This window comes from Pleuronectes platessa, chromosome 8, assembly GCF_947347685.1.
Source record: "Pleuronectes platessa chromosome 8, fPlePla1.1, whole genome shotgun sequence".
Lineage (NCBI taxonomy): Eukaryota > Metazoa > Chordata > Actinopteri > Pleuronectiformes > Pleuronectidae > Pleuronectes > Pleuronectes platessa.
Window position 1 is genome coordinate 19,658,897 of NC_070633.1, and position 19,744 is coordinate 19,678,640.

General features: G+C 41.0%; 1 protein-coding gene across 5 annotated transcripts in view; it reads left to right on the forward strand.

Annotated features, from left to right (window-relative positions):
- Positions 1–18,626, forward strand: part of mbnl3 (muscleblind-like splicing regulator 3) — a 29,355-nt gene extending 10,729 nt beyond the window's left edge. For 2 of the 5 annotated variants that reach the window (XM_053428173.1, XM_053428174.1), the window contains 7 exons: positions 3,980–4,144; positions 4,727–4,930; positions 5,025–5,267; positions 6,496–6,649; positions 9,401–9,511; positions 11,187–11,281; positions 12,294–18,626. In XM_053428173.1, the coding sequence (XP_053284148.1) occupies positions 3,980–4,144; positions 4,727–4,930; positions 5,025–5,267; positions 6,496–6,649; positions 9,401–9,511; positions 11,187–11,281; positions 12,294–12,311 (990 nt within the window). In that variant the 3' untranslated portion in view covers positions 12,312–18,626. Of the gene's footprint in view, positions 1–3,979; positions 4,145–4,726; positions 4,931–5,024; positions 5,268–6,495; positions 6,650–9,400; positions 9,512–11,186; positions 11,282–12,290 lie in introns of all 5 variants that reach the window. The other 3 variants (XM_053428175.1, XM_053428177.1, XM_053428176.1) reach the window with 3 other exon arrangements.
- Positions 18,627–19,744: the final 1,118 nt, after the last annotated feature.

Genomic DNA, 19,744 nt, shown 5'->3' on the forward strand with positions numbered 1-19,744 from the left:
TCTGACAAGTGATGTGATGCTGTGCTGTATTTCAGAAAAGCTTTGACTATAAATGGACAATTGTGCCGTAATCAAGAATTGACTGTGTCTGTGTCAGGGTGTGCGTCTGGATGCACGTGTGTTTTTGCTCGAGGTTTTGTTCGACCGGCTTTCCTGCAGAGAAAAAGTGAGACCAAGACAGGGGGCTCTCTGTCTGAGTGCAGCTGCTGTCTCCTGCTTTATTGAGTTAGAATTTATTATTCAGCCATTTTTCTGTATTATGTCCTCCAGAGCAGGAGAGAGAGAGAGAGAAAGGGAGAGAGAGGGAGAGAGAGAAAAAGAGGGGGGCCTAGCAACAGCACAGGAGTGCGCACCCATTGGATAGTTTGATCTTCCTGAGTGGCACGGCTGTTTTTAGCACAGAGCAACAGCCTGGCTCTATACTGGTCGTATCGATGGGAGGAAGAGGCGAGCTGCTTTGTACCAAAGGCAGAAAACGATTATTAAAAGGACATGTTTGGCTGTCGGAAGCCGCAGGGTCGTGTTGTAAGCCGGGAAAGAACTGAAGTTGGTGAGAGTTGAAGGTCAAAGCGGCCTTCTTTATCAGGAGCCGCAGCAGAGCTCTGGTGCCAGCCCAGTGTGTCAGCCACCACCTCTTTACACCAGTGTTTCCATCCACATTGTTGTTCAGGGTTACACTCAGCTGACAGTTGTGTTTGGTCGACTGACTAGAAAAACAAAGAAGCGCCACATGCTGTGCTGTGCACCGCAGAGCCGCTCGACAGCATCCCTCCTTCCCCCCGCTGCCCACTGAAGGGAGGATGTTTGTTACTCTCATGGATTTATCTGCTAATGGCCTCCCTCCTCCTCATCACCGTCACTCCCATATCTGGTAACTCCGGCTCGGTCCGACCCGACCGCTGTCGTTCACCGATGCTCCTCCATTAGCTCTGTGTGGTTGGTCTGAGCCTGCTGCAGGGGATCGGGGGGGGGGAGCTCACCTCCCAGTTCTTTTTACCTTGTTATCTGGAGTGCTGCTGTCATCTCATGTGATTAGTGTGGACGTCACATCTGCACAATATACTGTAGATTTGTAGAGTGACTTTTGGATGGCATCATGGTTTGGGATGCAAGTTACGATTCATTCTGTTGTTGATTGATCTGCAGAAACTTAAATATTTGATCTGCAACATGATGTAAAATACAAAAGCTGACAAAGTTCTCGGATCCAACGGCAACGCCTCTAAATGCTTCTTTTGTCCAAATAACAACCGTAACCCAAACATCCTCAGTTACTATCGACTTTAGGGGACCAGTCATGTCGTCCATCTTTTTAAACCGTCTATGGGCTCTACTGAGGTGCTTTTATCTGTTTAGCATGTCAGCGTGGTAGCATTTCAGAAATTGTACCAAACATAGAGTACACCTTTATGATTTAGAGATCACCACTAGCTTTGCAGGTATTTCCACATAATCCGAATTACTGAGCAACTAAATGTTTGTGATTGAGATGCCACGTCTGTAGATGTCTGTACTAAATTTCTTTGCAATTTGTCCAGAAATAAACATAAATATTTCACAATTCAAAAAAACTAAATGTCTGAGGGCATCTATGAGGAGCACGAATATCTGCATTTTTAATATAAGGAAATAATACAAAATACAAAAAAAACAATAATGGCAACGGTTAAGATTTGTGCAGCGATCCTGTTTAACAAAGTCCTTTCTCTCTCCTCTCCCTGAGAGCAACAACAACAACAACCCACTGTATTTACAGGGCTTTCGCTGTGTTGTTTGATGTGTTGCTATGGCTACCTAAAGGGGGATTCCGCACCCAGTTCTCCCATCAACACCACTTCTTGGCCTCTTTCTCTTCCCCAGTGGTTCTAGCTTTTATGAAGCTCTTGAACCTGAATCAATCTTTGTGTTGCCAGAGCACAACAATTCAGTCTGTCATTTTGTCCAGCTTTTGTGTTTTTCGCAGCAAACACAGCGTACTCTTTATCACCGGACTCATTAAAGGTTCTTTTCATTCCCTGTGAGCTTGAGCAGCATTGCTGGGCTCATGGGCCTGACTCCTCGTTACAGACTCATCCCTGAACGCACAGCTCCCTGACGCAGAGCTTGCTCACGTCTCGGCTGTAGGTGAGAGTGCTTGTGTGAGCCCATGTAGCATCCTGGCCATGTTTCAAGCTGCTACAAGCTGTAACAAATGTTGTGTTGTGTGTGATATGAGTCTCTCCTGGTTGCCGGTACAGGAGCCACTGGATTCACGTAGTTGTCCTTGATGCTAAACCCGTTTTTTTTATGCGTCCTCATCTCAGCGCGGCATCATCCATCAACGTCATAGTCTCTGCACTATGACGTCAGTTTGTCTTCAGTTGTGCAGCATGCTCGTGTGGCGCTCACATAAGGCGAGATGTCTCGTCCCTCTGTGGTCTGCTGACAGAGGATGCAGCTGACTCTCAGTGGAGGTAGTTTAGCGGGTTAACAGCACATCCGCAGGGGAAGACAGCTGCTGCCGGCCCAGGGGGTTTAATGCAGACTGCAGTTCCTCCTGTGAGCGCGTGTTGACCTGCAGTGTTCCTGCAGCACCATCTTCACCTTCCCCACAGACTCTGGCAGGGATGAAGGACACCGCTTTAACGGCAGCTTGTGACCAAATGAATTGCTTTTAAATACCCGGCTCAAAATTTGATTGAGGATTTGTCAAGAAGCCAAAAATGACAAGTAAAATGGGGCATGAAGAATTATTTCCGAACAAAATGATGTGTGGCAGTGACTGCTGATGCAGGAAAGTAAAGTACAGAAATACATCAGTGTATTAAAGTCATTATTAAGTAATTGAAACATTTGCAAGCTTTTATTAATTAAACGATTAATCCAAAAATGCAGATTTTTTTTGTTCATGGCGTAATCGTTAGTTGCATCCCTAAAATGTTGATTACAGTGTCAGATTAATTTGTCATTAGGGAAAATCTTAGCGTTATATTCTAATGTTATTTGAAGCCTTGCACACAGGACAGTTTTAGTCCAGTGTGTACAGATACACAAAAGAGTTACACATGATGCTCTTTGTTTATGAATAAGCATGTTTGATAATTGTGTGTGTGTGTGGGGGGGGGGGGGGAATGCGTGCTGGTGTCCTATAAATGACTGGAGTTTAAATCTCATGTCAGTTATGTACACCTTCTCAGGTTTGGCAATAACGTCTTTCTAAAATGATAAAATGATGCTAATATAATAATCCATCATATTGTTATGAAGGAGATTTGCTCATTTGATCTCCTCTCTGAACTAAACAAGTATCATTGTATTTTTATTATCACTCTCTCTCTGTAAAGTTGTTGATCTCTCTGTTGCTGTGATGGCTCCCACACAGAGATACAGTATCAGTCACACAGGACAGTGAGACTGGAGCATATGTTCTCACTCTCCAGTTTTATCTCTTGTCACTGTGGTTTATTTGATGTCTCCCACTGTGGAAAATCCAAAGCTGACTCAAATACTACACCTGGCATTTCAAAGTGCCTAAGAGAGTGTCAGTAATAGTTTGAATTTTAAATGTATACTTTGATTTTAACTAAAAGGCCTTTTTAGATGTAATTACTGTGTGTATTTGTCCAAAGAAAGTGATGTTTCTGTTTTGCTCAGGTTATTGGTGAATGCAGTATAACATGCTTTAATGCAATGGACTCTTTCAGAAAGTGTTGCATGAATTATGCAACATAAGATCTTCAGGGACTTCATTAGTGCTTTATTTCTACATAACTTACAAGACAATTCACAGACACGTTTAAAACACGTCGGACACTTTTAGTTCAACAAATTGTGCTTGATGATAAGTCCTCAGCTGAACTTCGATAGGTTCATTGATTTAGCCTCAATCATAATATTAATATTTCACTGCCATGTCACCGTAAAGTGTCTGTTCTCACTCTCCCCTCCTCCTCCTCCTCCTCCTCCTCTTCCTCCTCCTCCTCCTCCTCCTCCTCCTCAGGGACGCTGCACACGTGAGAACTGTAAATACCTGCACCCACCTCCACACCTGAAAACCCAGCTGGAGATTAACGGGAGGAACAACCTGATCCAGCAGAAGGCGGCGGCTGCCATGTTGGCTCAACAGATGCAGTTTATGCTGCCTGGAACCCAGCTGCAGCCCATAGTGAGCAGGCCACAGCAAAACTTTCTTAACAAATGCAAATGAACACAGTCATGCCTGCAGGTCGAACTTGCTGGCAGGATTTTTCACAATTTCTCTCTTTCTACAAAACAGAGAAGAGGATTTTACCAGTTTTTTGCTTTGACTTTCTGTTCATGTGCAGTGAGAATTATATTTTAAAATCCTTATAATCCCAGTAATTTATTTACTGGGTATTTTCGAGTGAAATTATTATGCAAATTGATAATTTGATTATCACCACATTGTTTTTAATTTAATGTTTTTGTCTTATGTTTTGATAAAACTTTAGTTCATCTGAATTATTTTGCATGGTTATGGTTTGAGTTTTTCAGCCATCTAAGACTTTTTCGGGAAATATGCAATCATCTTTTTCCATGTTGATTTTCTTCAAAGAGTTATCATACCACTCAGAGTAACTGAATTCTTCTCAGTACTATAAAAAAACCATAGTACTGGTTATGTTACCACCAAATCCTCTTTAGCTTCCTGTAGTTTTACTGTGAATTCTGCCTTAACTTGTTGTTTAGTCTCCCTTGTCTCAGCTGCTCTCTCTCTTTCCCTCAGACCACATTCTCGATGACGCCCTCCATGGCAACGAGTCCCAGTATGGCTTTCAGTCCCTATCTGAGCCACATGGGCCCAGGCATGGGCTTGATGCCTGAGCTGCTGCCCAGTGCCCCCCTCCTCGTCCCTGGGAGTCCCAGTGGCCTGGCAGCCATGGGCAACGGCACCTCTGCACAAAAACATCTGCGCACGGACAAGCTGGAGGTATGTGGCCTGTGTGCAGCTGTTGTGTTTCTATGTTTGGCCATAGTATGATAAAAAGTAAATGATGAGCCGTGCTCCCTCTGGACCTTTCCAGGTTTGTCGGGAATTTCAGCGCGGTAACTGCACGCGGGGCGAGGGCGACTGCCGCTACGCTCACCCCCTGGAGGCCGGCATGGTGGACTGCAGCGAGAACTCGGTCATAGTCTGCATGGACTACATCAAGGGCCGCTGCAGCCGAGACAAGTGCAAGTACTTCCACCCGCCTGCTCACCTGCAGGCCAGGATCAAGGCTGCACAGCACCAGGCCAGTCAGAACACAATCACCAACACAGGCTTGGTGAGTCCGTTGTGGCACAGTGACCCGGACAAACACTGGGAACCTATTCTCTTTACACCAACAGCAAATGTTCAACGAGAGGTTGAACGCTTTATCAACAGCTTTTGATAAATGGAAACCTTCAGCATAAAAAACTCAGGTGTAAATAAATACCGTCTCAAATGGTACAAGTCTATATCTGCAGTGAAACACCAGAGGCTTTCCTCCTCCGCACTTGAACATTATTAACTGATGCATTGAAGGATCAGGGTGTTGTAATTTGATAGTGTGTTCTCAGGATTCAGTTCCTCCTGCAGCTGTGCTTGAGTGAAGCAAGCTACGAGATTTAAAGTTTGCATTGTGAGCAGCTTTAAGATAATCAGGTCAATCTGATGCAGGAAAACAAGAAGCTACACTACAACACTAAACTAAAATACAAAGTAGTTAAAGAAATTAAAAATAATTTGTTCAAGATTTGACTGTTTATGCCGTCAGCTGTTTAAATGCACTAGCCCTGTTCGTTCTGTTCTGTGTGGTCACGAGGCTGTCGGCAAATGTTCCAAATGTCATTATATAATTTAATTGTAGGGGAATAGCAGCAAATGTAAAAATGACATCTCGGTCTAAAGATCTTAAATTCGTTAAACCTTATAAGTTGTACACAAACTAAATAAGTAAGAATTAATCAATAAGCCAATTCAGCATATTCAGGGCACATCGCAACAATTTTTAGCATGGAACTAATAAAGCAAAAATGTATATTTAAATCGTTCAATAGTTTGATCGAGATGTATATGAAAAAAACTTGTTCCTGCATCAGCATGACATCACTTCCTCCTATTTCATACTGTTTGTTAAAGGTAGTCTTTTACCCCATGTATATGTTTTATTTATATTTCTTTTGTGTGTCAAAGGCCTGGTCTTGTCGTCCACTGCACTGGGCCCATTAGAGAATGAACATTTTGTTATCCCTTTTCCCCCCCTGGCCTGACCTCTGGGCTGTCCTACTTCACTTTACTGCGTCTTAGATGCTGCAGTGTCCTCTTGTGGCGGGAAATAGAAATGATCTGTGTCAGCTGGATGTTGAGTCTAAAGGATACTTGGAGATTCAACTGGATATTAAGCCTGACATCGCACCAGATCATTTCACTTTAGGGGAAGTGTTCAATAAGTGTAAGGGCAAGTTTGGTTGCCCAGGATCCAGTGCTGATTATTAATTTCTTCCTCTTGTTCTCCTCGCCCTGCCCAGGCTCTGCCACCGGGGGTCATGCAGCAGCTACCAAAGAGGCAGATTTTAGAGAAGAGCAACGGAACTGCTTCCGCTATCTTCAACCCCAGCATGTTCCACTACCAGCAGGCCCTGGCTAACATGCAGCTGCAGCAACAAGCCTTTATCCCCGCTGGTGAGCCTCCACACACTTCAGCATCCATCCAGTGTGAGCGTATGGAGGAGCTAAACCGTTATGGGCTCCTCATACTTGACTCAAACGTGTCATGAACCAATAAACACACAGGCTTTTGGTGTTAAACAACTGGGAAGTATTATGGGATGCGGGCCGTTACAGCAGCAGTGGCAACAGTTTGCATGTTTTGTCTGTGAAAGTTTCTTTATCATGTAACATGCTCAACTTTAACTATTCTATCATAACATGCTTCTCTTCCTGCCTCTGTCTGCTGGGCTGCTTGCATCCAATTCACTCGGTTCTCATAGGATAAGAGTAGTTGGAGCCATAAACAATATCTTACACTAATCACTACAGACTCGGTGGGGACATGCATTATAGGATGCTGGAGATCCTGTTGAAAGAAGCAGCTAGCTGCAATACCACAGAAGATCAAAAAGAACACAACAGCCCGACTGTTTCTAACTGTATTTAATGTCCTTGGATATGATTTTGACTATTGAATTATCTCCATATGATTGTATATTAAACTGGACACTATGTTGTTACTTAACAACAGGATATACTTCATTTAAAGGAAGACATTATGGCTGCAAATGTTTAGTATAATAAGTTTCTTTAAATGAAATTAGGGCTGAAACCATCCATCTACTAACTGATCTGTCATCTGACCGAGAATTCATTGCCAACCGCTTAGTTGTTAAACTTGTTAATCAAGTTGCTGGTTCAAATCCCTCTAATGTAAAAAAGTTGTTTTAATTACTTAAATTGTGACTTGAATATCCAGATTTAGAAGTGTTTTCAGAAACTGTGTGTTGCCTTAATGATGACATTTTTTCTCTATTTTCTGAATTGTTATAGCTTACAAATACAATCGATTAATTTAAAAAAAACTTTCATTAGAATAATAATATTGAAACTTTCTACACTAGAAGATGTGGCAGTGAAAATAATCTCATAGATACATAAGCCGTGTTAAGAAAATTGTTTTTCAAATACATTTTGTTATTATATAGGCAGCACATAATGAAGGGACATTAGTGAGTATCGCCACTGAACAGACATTTTTCATTTTATTGGGGCTGTAAAGAAACAGGGGTTTGTCTGTGAAAGGCTTGAAGCCTGTCAGACATGATTTATTGATATTCCACATACTTAAATTTAACAGCTCCTCAGCCAAAACCCCCACACAGTTTGTGTTGTGTTCTGAAGAAAGAATATACTGACTACACAGGCTTAGTTATTATATACAGAAGATTTAGATTCTTGTTGCCTGGATATACTTAATACTCACGAGAGCCTCTGCATCATTTCTCTGCATCAGCTTCAAGCAGTGGACTTTTGTGCTGTTATCTACAGCTTGTATTTGTGTCTCTGTGTGTGTTGGCGCACACACTGTTGCAGCCTCAATGTCACATGTGTTGCCTGCAGTGACCTGAACCTGTGGACTTGTCTTTACCTGCTGCTGCCAGTTACAACATCTTCTTTGCTGCTGCTCTTCTTTTCTTTTTGTTGACCTCTCGCTCTTCTCCTTGTCTGCTCTCATTTATTTATTGTTTTCAGCTCACACTGTTTCTTTTCATAATGGAGCCAGAGCCAGCGGTATGTCAGGAACAGTTCTGTATGGTTAGTGAACAGAAGCCTTTACTGAAAAAGACGTATTGATCATCTAGTGGCAGCATGTTTTGGAAGAGCATGTTTTAGCTGATTAACTTCAAAACATGTACAATTTGCAGCACTGTCAACAAATGATATTACATCATGATTTTAACATTAGGTTTCCTGTGAGAGGACGGTGTATCACAGTGAATCCTCATGTCATCACAGTTTTGTATGAAGCTTTGTATGAAAATATTTAATGTAAATGGTGAGTGAAGTTAAACAAACTCATTCTGAGGTCACAGTCAGTCACATGTTCAGTGCCTCAAACACTACGACCACCAGGGTGCCCCACGAGAACAGGTGATGTTTAAAGTCTCTATCTCATGTGCAGGAATTATGTAAAAAGGATTTGACACACAACATGCTGTGTTTTGCTTTGGGGGAAAAAGAAAGAAACTACAATCTGCCCTTCTCTTTTCCCACAAAATGTGGCATTCCAAGGGTTAATCTCTACTCACTATATCTTTAATTACAGTTAAGTGTTCCTCAAAGTGTTCTCAAATCCTTCATATCTGCTGCTCAGCTTTAATTCATTATTGTCCGAAAAAAGTCTTACATTTAATCCTGGATGCAGAGTGAAGGTGAACAAGTGCTGTCCTGATTTATTTCTCTCTAACCAGCACCAGTTATCTGTGTGTTGGTTTGCACTCCAGCCTGTACAGAGCAGAAACTAGCCGCTAGTCTACAGTTCTGTAATGTTCATGACATTTTCCGACATTGATCTCAAACTGCTCTGGTCTTGAGATTTGTCGCTGTTGAGGTACATTCACGCCTTTGTGAGAACATGCAACAGATTATTACTATTATTCAGCTGCTAAAGACCATATGACAGACGTTCAGACTGTTTCATTGCATCATGTGTCTATCATCACGTCTTCCTTTCTGCAGTCACATTATAAAGCCGATAGCTTTTCATGAATTCATTTCAACTCACTGCATGCATGTGTGTCGTGTACGTGTGCCTCCATGCTGTACGTGTGTGTGTGTGTGTGACGGTGCGGCCGCCTGCTCAGGTCGTGGCTCAGGGAAGCAGGACGAGGTCCAAGCAGTCGACAGTCTTCCTTTAAGCCTTGCTCCTGTCTGTTGTAGGACTTATGAAAACCCCGGCCCCGCTGGCAGCGGAGAGCCGCTGGGAAAGGAGGGAGTGGAGCAGCTGCAGGCAAATCCCCAGCCGCTTCCTGTCAGTACCTGGACTGAGTGGTGAGGGGACCCCCGATAGGCTGTCCATGTCCACATTATACCTGTAACAGCCCCCTTTAACGTCCCAGAGACTAAGCCAAACAGGTTGTAACTGAGCTGAGTGTAGGGTCGTGTTTTTCAGTTTGATACTAAAATATCAGAATAATAAAACTACTTATTGGGAAATTTATAAAATGTACATGTTTTGTCAGTAATATCGCTAATAATTACAGTATGTGTGAACCTGAATGGGTTTCCAGGTGTTGATTACAAATATATTATACTGAAATATTCAAGATCTATTAGAATCAGTTATCTAACCCCCCCACACACTCACACACAGAGAGAAGGATATTACAGTGTCATTTGTGGCAGCACTGATTTAGTTACCGTCGCAAAACTTGAAGGTGGTGATTATTCAGAGTTTCCTTAGGACGTGTTGTCACATGTGTGTGTATCTGAGTGTGTGTGTGACCACTTCCCTTTGTGCACTTCATGACTTTGTGTTCTGCATCAGTAAAGCATTTACCACTGCTGCATGCGGAGACTGCGAGAGCAACACTCAGCATTTAGAAAATCATTTCACTGTTAGTAAAAGTAGAAACTCAGGAGATAGAATAAAGAGAAATGTTTTCTGTTTCTGTTATTCACCAGCGTTAAAAGAGTTCCCGGGATGTGTCACGCCGCTGTCGGGAACACAGAGTAACATTTCCTAGACTTAAAGGGTTTAGTTCTCCAGTGATTTAGCGTCGCTCTTCCATCATGTTGTGTGACTCAGATTAAAAATGAAGCTGTAAAGGCAGAAATATCCTGACTTTTGCTCCCATATAGGTTTAACTCCAAAAAAGACTAGATCCTAGATTTCCCATTAAGCATTTAAAAGCATTAGTCCATCAGATCCTCCATACCTGGTAGACAAACACTTGACTACTCAAGAGCAGCCTTTGGTGAGATAAGACTACATTTTTTAAAGATGTTGTTAGACCTTGTTCATTCCATGTTCCATCCACTAACATGGAGTAATCAGGATTTGTGACCTATACTGCAGCCAGCCACCAGAGGGCGATCGAGACACTTCAGTTTTGGGATCCATTTTTATAAACAGTCTATGATTTGAATGCAAAGTGAAGTTGAAATTTATCTTGCAAAGCCAGTCACTTATTACAAACTATTTTATCTGCAGATTTCAATCAATATCATGCGAGTATGAGCAAAGCGCTAAAGAAGAGATAAGCCAGTGTCCCATTAGAGCTGAGAGAGAAACAGGTTTTGTTCTCGTCCGGATCGTGGGCTCCCTCCATGCTCATGCTCCGTCCATTCAATACAATGATCAGATCCTCCAGTCTGATTGGATTGTATGACTGTGTATTGCCTTGTTTGTTTAAATACCATTTGTTAGTGAACAGTGTTTTTTTGATTTATTTTGTAACTGGTCGGGCTAATTAAATGTGTAATTTTTCTTTGTCTCTTATTTTGTTTTGCATGTGTCTTGATACTTGTTCAAATTCATCCTGGCAATATCACCTGACACTTGTGCCATAACTTTTGATCCGACACATTTTGCCATGGTAACCATATCATTCCTGTCCCCCCCCCCCCCTCCCTCCCTCCCTCCCTCCCTCCCTGCCTACCTCCCTCCCTCCCTCCCGCCCACATCCTCGTCCTCTGTCTTTCGTCTGACACGCCTGAATAAAAGTTCCCATGATGCACGGGGCCACCACCTCCAATGTTTCGTCGGCCTCGACCCCAGTCACCAATGTTCCTTTCGCTGAATCTGCCGCCTCAAATCAGGTTTGCTCCTTCATTTCAGTTCTCTGTTCTTTTAGCTCCGCAGGCTCTGAGTCGCTGCTCGTCAGGTTGAAGAAGTTGCTGCGAGTAGAGTCACACGTTTCATCTGTCGTCACCTTTGAGTCTGTTGTGAGCAAATGAAAACAGAATTTCTGAGGAATCCTAACATATAAAACTGTTTTCATCTCAAAGTCTTTGTTTGCCATTGAACCATATCATTACTCATTGCCTGTCCCAGTATATGGACATACAGTATATAGTTTGTCACGTGTCAGCACTGCTCTCACTGAAATACAGTACTTGTTGAGTAACATAAAAATACATTGTAATATTTTCTTCAGTATTTAAAAAAAAAAAAACTATATGCAGCTTTTAAATTCTGTTGACTTTCAGATATGACTTACCTCCAGTGACAGCTGTGCTTTGGACTGTTTATTTAATTGTATTCACTTCATCGCAGCTTAGAAGCAATAATCTGATTTTAGCTTTTTTTTTGTGACACGTTACTAAAGCATTGTGATCGATTATTTGAGGAGCAAAAAGAACATGTGCAGCCACCAAAATCTCATTCAGGCTAAATTATGTTATGTATTTGCTTAAATACAATGTTAACAGTAGCCTTCAAAGGATGTGTAATATAAAGTTTTTATACACTGTAATATACAGTGATAGGTGACTTTGTCCTTATTACATTGTATTTATATTTTTCACACAGACCATTGTGATGTTGAAACAATATATTGCGGTTAACATTTAAAGTTAAAGTTCCTCTTAATCAAAATGTTTTCTACTGGCTTCTTCAGTCGACCAGCGATCCATGAAACATCCTCGGTGCCGACTTGACCTTTTGCTTTGGTCATGATATTTATGACGAATATCTTTAGGCTGAGCATTTAAATACTTGCTTTACATCATAAATGTGTTCACACTAACTTCAGCGTATAGGATAATCTCCTGACGGTCATGTAAAGATGTTTGTGTCCCTCCCTGCCCTCTCTCTCTCCCTTTCCAGTAGAAAACTCAGAGCTTCTGACCTCTGAACCAGTGGAGCTGCAGTGCGTTCCCATGGAAACCCATTTCTGTCCCGTCCCCAAACTGCTGATGGCAGCTCCAGTGGCGCTAAACTCAGTAAGCCTTTCCCGAAACACCAATTAAAGCCCCTGAAACATGCGCAGTACCGGGGCGGCCATCTTTCTGAACGCAGCGAACACGTGCCTCCCCCACACTGCACACGACTGAGTGACAATGTGACACCTCTTATGTTCTGACAGTAGAAGAGCTGCGATGGTTCAGCCAACACAAGCCCGGACATACTGCTGTTGCTTTAAAGCAGCCATCCTGATGCATACTGACTTGACCAGGCCGAGCAATAGAGCTCCCTCGTTGTTACAGCCATACATACCCACACCTTAAACGTGCAGCAGACGTGTGCACACAAACAAACACACACACACATACACTTGTACGACTAAAAAGCCCTTTATGGGTTGAAGCCATGACATGTGGCGACCCAACACATTTGACTGTTCCAAAGTGTGAAACTCTGAAAAGTTGATTCTGGAAAATTCAGACGGTTCGAACATCTCGTGTGAAACGGCCGCTGGTCTGCAACCAGTACAATTTGTCATCATAACGAAGGAGTGTTTCATGTCATGTCATGTTTACGTTTCAAGATGGCTACAAATGTGCCACTGGTGTGAGTCGTTGTTCATTTGTTTGTGCCTTTGGTTTTTAGCAGCTCAGCTGCAGAGGAGACGTAGTTTCCCACAGGATACACTGAAATACACAAATACTCTGAAAGATGTTATTATTGCCAATCAAATGCAAAATATTTCATTGTAAAAAATCTGTATCAACCTATAGTCTATTTTAATTCCTCCAGTAATTACATCGATCACCACTTCGAATTTTATTTTTCTTATTACTTCCTTTTATTTAATAGTCCTTTAAAAAATATATAAATTACATAACATTTCTGGATCTAAGACACAAACTGCCTTAAAGCAGCTGAGGTGATGTTCGCTATATGGAAGCCTGTCTCCGTATAACTCTGAAAGTTTCACATCAGACAGCTCAACTCACTTCTACTCTTGAATTTGAGTTAATTCTCTGGACTCGGTCAGTGGTTGGGTCCTGTCAGTAATTGTCTTATGATTGAAATATGGTTTGTTTCTACAAACGCAGTCAATTTCACCTTCTGTTAAAGCTACGAGCCTTGGACTTAAATCCGGATTCCCTGAAATAGAAACAAAGTTACTTTTATGAGGGTCAGATCTGAGACGTTTTAATTGGTACTTCGTAAACTTTTAAACCTGATGTCAGAGGAGGAAGCTGGGTCTGTTTCCTGATGTTGTGCCTAGTCTGTGTGCCAAGTGGAGGTATATGCAAGGTGATGCCCCCATTCAATGCAATACCTGAATAACTCCTCCTAATAAACGTCTCCCCTCGCCCGTGCGGATCTGTCTTTTAAACAGGCAGTGTGTCTAATGTAAGTGTCTCCTCTCATGGATCGAGTGAGCGCCACAGCATTTTTATGTTTCACGGCTCTTCAGGGAGAAAGCTTAGAACTTGAGAATATCCTGTCTGACTTTAAATTGTGTCGTCTTTTCTACTGATGTGTCCTGTTCGTCTTAAGTCGCCAGACTCTAAATATTACAGCGACAGTTAGTAACCAGGACTGAGTTGTGGGGGAGTTAGAAGATGGATGAATGAGAAGGAAATCCCCCCTTTGAAAAAAGACATTTACGAACCAGTTGGATTTCTGGTTTTCAAATGTCTGTGATGAACTGCTCTGATGGCATGTGAAATTTAACATAACAGCTTCGGGAACTGGGCTGAAATAACTTTTATCCAAATTCAAACGTGCCTCTTTAAAGTCTCCTCAAACCACTGCTGTCAATACACTGTAGGAACAGACCAGTGCTCAAAGATAGATGTGTTATTTGGTACATTATTATTATTATGGTGAATCATATCTGTACTAGTTTCTTCTCTGAGACAGCTGTGCTGTCCTATTGTTAATGTAACGTAAATAAATCAGTGTATTGTGTGCATTGTAAAGTGTGTTGAGACAATGAATCGCCGAACTGGTTTGTTGTAAATGCTGCAGATAAAACAACATTTCCCACTGAACATCATTAATTTAAAAATAATGTCATTGTGTCGTGAATGTATCTAAAGCAAAAACTATTCATGCTCCTCTAAAGGACAGGCATGTTGAAATGTAATGATTCACTATATATAGACTATTTCTTAGGTCACAAAGGTACCATGCTGATAGTGTGTAAAGACATATAAAGTATGTGTATTGTTCTATAGATTTATATTTAATGTCTGTGGCTGATGTGACTACTTTTAGAAATATCTTTCACTCTCAGTAAAGGTAGAGCTGAATTGTACTTTTGAAGTACAAATGTAAACCATACAGGTACATTACAGTCAGTTCTTGTACCCCAGCCGTGGAAAATACCCAAAGTGCCCAAAATGCACCAATTAACAATGATGTAACCGTTGGGCAAATTTGAGAAAAATAGCATGTTACTCTTTCTTTCTTTCCTGCAGTATTTTTACGTTTTCTCGTGGTTTGGATCGGACAGTTCTCCTCGGTGCTGCGGCCCTTGTTTAGGGAATAAGGAAGTGTAGACAGACCGGCCAGTGGGAGATGCTCGTGCAGCAACAGGGACGTAATCATTCACTGGCTTCACATCCGTGTCAATTATGTTCAATGAGGCAAGTTGGAACCCTTGATAATAACAATATCCCTTCTATCTGTCTATGAGGAAATCAATACTGCTCTCCTGTTTATGAGTTTTATTGGATTAGCTTTGCACAAACCTGGAGGCAGGGGAAAACAACTAGGCTAAGATCGTTGCGTCTTTCGTTCATTTCGTAGAGTTGTGTTCTTTAACTATTTCTTGACCAACAGTCAGGCAAAGTGCACAATCTGGAATCTCTGGACAACATCAGTACAAAGAATTTAGACCGTGTCGGACATTTTATCAGTCACAAAATCAAATACTAAATATATAAAAGTTATTCTAAATGGTTTCAAACCCAGTCTGGCATTTGTGTTTCACACTCTCTTGTTATTTATTGACCAACATTCTACATCGATCAATGTAAAGTGTAAAAAATCTCTGCAATGAACTAAAGCATTGTTTTCCCTTGTTTCCAGTCTTTATGGTTCTAACTTCAAAATACCAAACAGACATGAGAGTGATATTAATCTACTCATCTAATTCTACGAAAAGAAGGTGAATATGTGTAGTATTTATTTAAACATTTACATTTCATCCACCTGTGGATCACATTCCACTGGACAACAGGTGTCACAGGAATAGCGATACAACATTATATAAATGTGTTGACAAATTGCATTCTCAAATAGATTTTAAATTCCATTATTAAATGTTGAATTTAATAACCTATTTTTTAAATGATATCATATGCTTATTTGTTATGTCATTTGAACTATTGATTGACGGATAAACATTTCATTGGTATAATTTTTATATAATAATAAATTGGCTTGCATTCATGAAAATTCATGAATGCAAAATTTTATTGCACAACTGATGTTTTAACTCTTTTTCTGTGACACGTGTTGTCCTCCATATAAAAGCAGTACCTAGCCTGTTATATGTCTGGTAACATACATCTATAAAATACTTTTTGTCACAGACATATACTGTACTTATCCTTTAACTCTTTATTCGAGGGTTTAGCAGCTAATTTTAGTGAAAGATTGTCTCTCCTGCTCATGAAATTGAGAATTAGAACATCCCAGAAAGTTATCTCAATCTTGTGGTTTTGAGAGTTTAGATTTTTCCAGCCGAGGAAGCCCCTCCTTCTATCCTTTATCTCATCCTCCCCTTCACATAATTTTGCCTTGACTGAAAAAAACAACGAATGCGCAAGAGTGTGTTAGTTAGTGGATCTGCAGTGTGGCATGAGAAACATTTTACTTCTTTCCTTTCTCTAATTCTCATGCACATGATTTTCTCAAATGTAAAAGGATCTGATCACTGGGTGCAGTGACCTGATCCTTTAGCGTGTGTAATTCAGCCTACTTATGTTTCCTAGGGCACAAACAAAGGGCCTTATTTCTGGATCACTGTATAAAGATATGATAGCTGTGTATCAAAATGACTTGTATTAATAGTAAGTTAAGCTTTTTTTATCTAACTTAAAACAAAAACACAGCATGAAATAAAAAAATCATTTATACATAGTTAATGGTTTGTGTAGACCAACACGAAAAAATATTCGATATGAAAATCATTTGTATACAATGATGGAGTCATTGTAAACGGTAATAGTTTTGGTTGCTATGGCAACAAAATGACAACATGGCTACCTTTCTATTATCCTAATTGTGAATTTTTTCACATTAATTGAAATAATTTACACCACTAACTTATTCAAGAAGGGAATGTCTAATTAGTTTGTCTTGTTATTGCGACGTGATGAAATATTTTATATGGAAATCTTCGTAATATCCAAAGGTCCTTAGGGGAGATCAGGTGTTTATTTTGTTGTTTTAATTGGACCTTAATTGTTTTCTCTTTTTTGTTGTTCTTGAACATGTTCTTTTTGAGAAATAAGAATGGACTTAAACACCTTTCTGTCAGGGAGGTGAAGAGGCTTTTGGACTAAGTGGAAGATCTTCATCTTTGTCTGTCAAATCAAACTAATCGGTTCACTTCCTGCCTGCAGCGTGGACCGCTCTCCTCTCTTTGTGGAGGTTTGAGGTTTTATCAGTGAATTCTGTTTCGGTTTCGACCCAGAACGTGGTCCAGAAGTCTCTTCCTGCCCAGCTGTGCTGGGGGATGACGATCCTTACTGAGGTGTACCTGAATGTGTGATGTTCACCTTGTTTGCACTTATGTACATAACTATGTCAAAATACTCAAAATTTATTTTGAATAAATATAGAGAAAAGAGTTGACTAAAAAAATCGAATCAGTGTATGTTAATGATATGTCTATCATTTTATCACAGTATAAAAAGATCACTTTGAGGGATCTGCCCTTTGTTTGTTTGTTTGCTGGAGCCCTGTTCTAATCCAAGCATGACGTTGCCTCGCTCTAAACCTTGAATGGGCTGTGGTTTAAAAAAAGCTTTTTCAGTTCGTTTCTGGTTCAAACCTGGCATCCAACAGTAGAGATGGATTAGAAGAAACAGGCCCTCTGGAATTATTACAACAAACTAATACTAACACCTGGTTGTTATATGCTCATCGTGATGACACAAACGCAGGCGCTCTCCTCTAAAGCAGCAAAATAAAGCACAGGGTAGCTCCACCTGAAACCAGCTGGGAAACAAGAGGAGCAGATATGAGTCAGACTCTAGAGAGAGATGAACATGAGATGTGTTTTAAATCCACTTACATTTCTGTCATTTTGTGAAATGGGTTATTGTTTTCCCCCTGGTTGTCATTATCCAAAACAACAATAAATCTGTATTCTCCTGCAGATTTACGTCACAGTCGCAAACAACCTGTTTTGGCGATGTTATTCTTGGAGCAGCAGCGTCCTTGCGTAACTCTGTTCCTGCAGATTCAGACATTCACTGCTCTCCACTTGCTCTCAAAGCCAGCGATTTTGTTGCCATGGCACTTGTCCTAGCGGTGGACAGACTGAGTCATCCTGGTGAATCGGTTCACAGCCCCTCGGACTGCTGTTGAATATTGACTTTTAAGTGACTGCTCACAGAGACGGCTCTCTGTACGACGTGTACCCAAACCTCGCCAAAGGTTCTCTGCTGTGACTAACCAGCAGCCATCACCACTGCAGTGCCAACGCACAGTATGGGGGAGAAGTACATGAGGAGTGGTCATGACATACTGTGGGTTTCCAGTCACCAATAAGGGAACACGATTGTGATTTGATTTCGAAATGTATTTATTGTTATTTCAAAGGTTCAGTTGTGTAAGTGTGCCTTTATTGTGCAAACTGTAGTTTTCCTTTAACGTTTGAATGGACTTGAAACATCACAAGTGTTGACTGTGTGTAGAACACTTTTGTAATCTGTTGGTGAGTCGCAATCACATTGGGTACAGTCGCAGACCGAATGGCAACCCCTGGAAGTTGAAGAGGGCCAAAGACTGTTCAGGACTAAGCCATATGAAAAACTCTCTCTGACACTCTAGGACAGGCTTGAAGGTGACGGCCGTTTCTCTCGCTTCTCTCTTCTTTTTTCTTTTTGTTGCTTGTGGTGCTTGTATGTGCTGCTGTGCTACATGCCAATTTGATTTGCAGTGTATCGCTATTAAGAGTAAGTTACTGTGCCTATGATGAGTTCCTGCGATTTCTGTTTGACCTTTAATAAAAACATAATTGTGATCCTCCCTCAGTTTATGTTGTTTCTTTTTCATGAACGATGTTTGAATAAGCCTGAGTGTCCTTGTATTTTCAGTTAACAGTGTTAAGATTAATCCCACAACACAAACTAAAATGATTTCTCAGTCAATTTTATGTAAATGAAATTAATTGAATATTATAAATTTCAAAGTGGGATCTTTAATAGTAATTGGATTGAAAAACACCTACCTCTCTGATTCAAAATCTCAAGACGGCTGCAGTTATAGCTACACACTACTCTCATAATTTTGCATTATTATCATTATGAATATATTATTCCTGTTGGCTGAATAATTTATTTGAAAGAATACGGTAATCCCAACTAAGTGTAGGGGCCAGAGCATAATGGCTTTACATTCTTGTTTTAATATGTTGAATGTAAACAAAGCTTAAAAACTCATCAATCTATCACCTCAGCGTATACGTCAGGGACACACCTGAGGCGAAGGCGCAAATTCTGTGCCAGCCGCTGCCTGACATTGTGCGCAATGGCCTTCTGCGCAGGATGTGTGCAGGTCACTTCTGTGCTGCCTGACTGTTCACACAGGGAGCCATCCAGGAGAAGGTTTTAGATGCTGGCTTGCCTGTCCACGGAGCCACGGTTGGTGACATCAGCAAATGTCCCTGCTATGCTGACAAAATGAGAAGGTTTTTATACTTCTCTTTTTATGCATCATGCTGCTATGAGGAACTGCTGTGAAGTGAAATGAGACGCCCCTCTTTTTTTTCTGTTCATGCTGAAATAAAGTGGATTCACTTGGTCCGACGTTTTCGATCACATCTTTATAAAACACCTCATTAGCTTCACACTACAAACCGGTTGTTCATCAAATTGCCCTTGAAGGATATTAAAGATTTTCTTTTATGGACAACTTTAGTTAATCACAAGCTGCACAAACCAAGCTAGAGCAGCAGAGGAACCAAGCAGCCAGCAGGGGGCAGCCTCAGGACATCACATGGAAACAAGCAGCAGCAGACTGTGATTCTTTTAAGGCGTCCTAAAACAAGGTTGGAAAACACTGGGTTATTCTCTAACAATAGGTTTTTAAAGCATGTTAAATCATCCAGAATCTATAATCCAAACATATATAGGTAACTTTTAAGT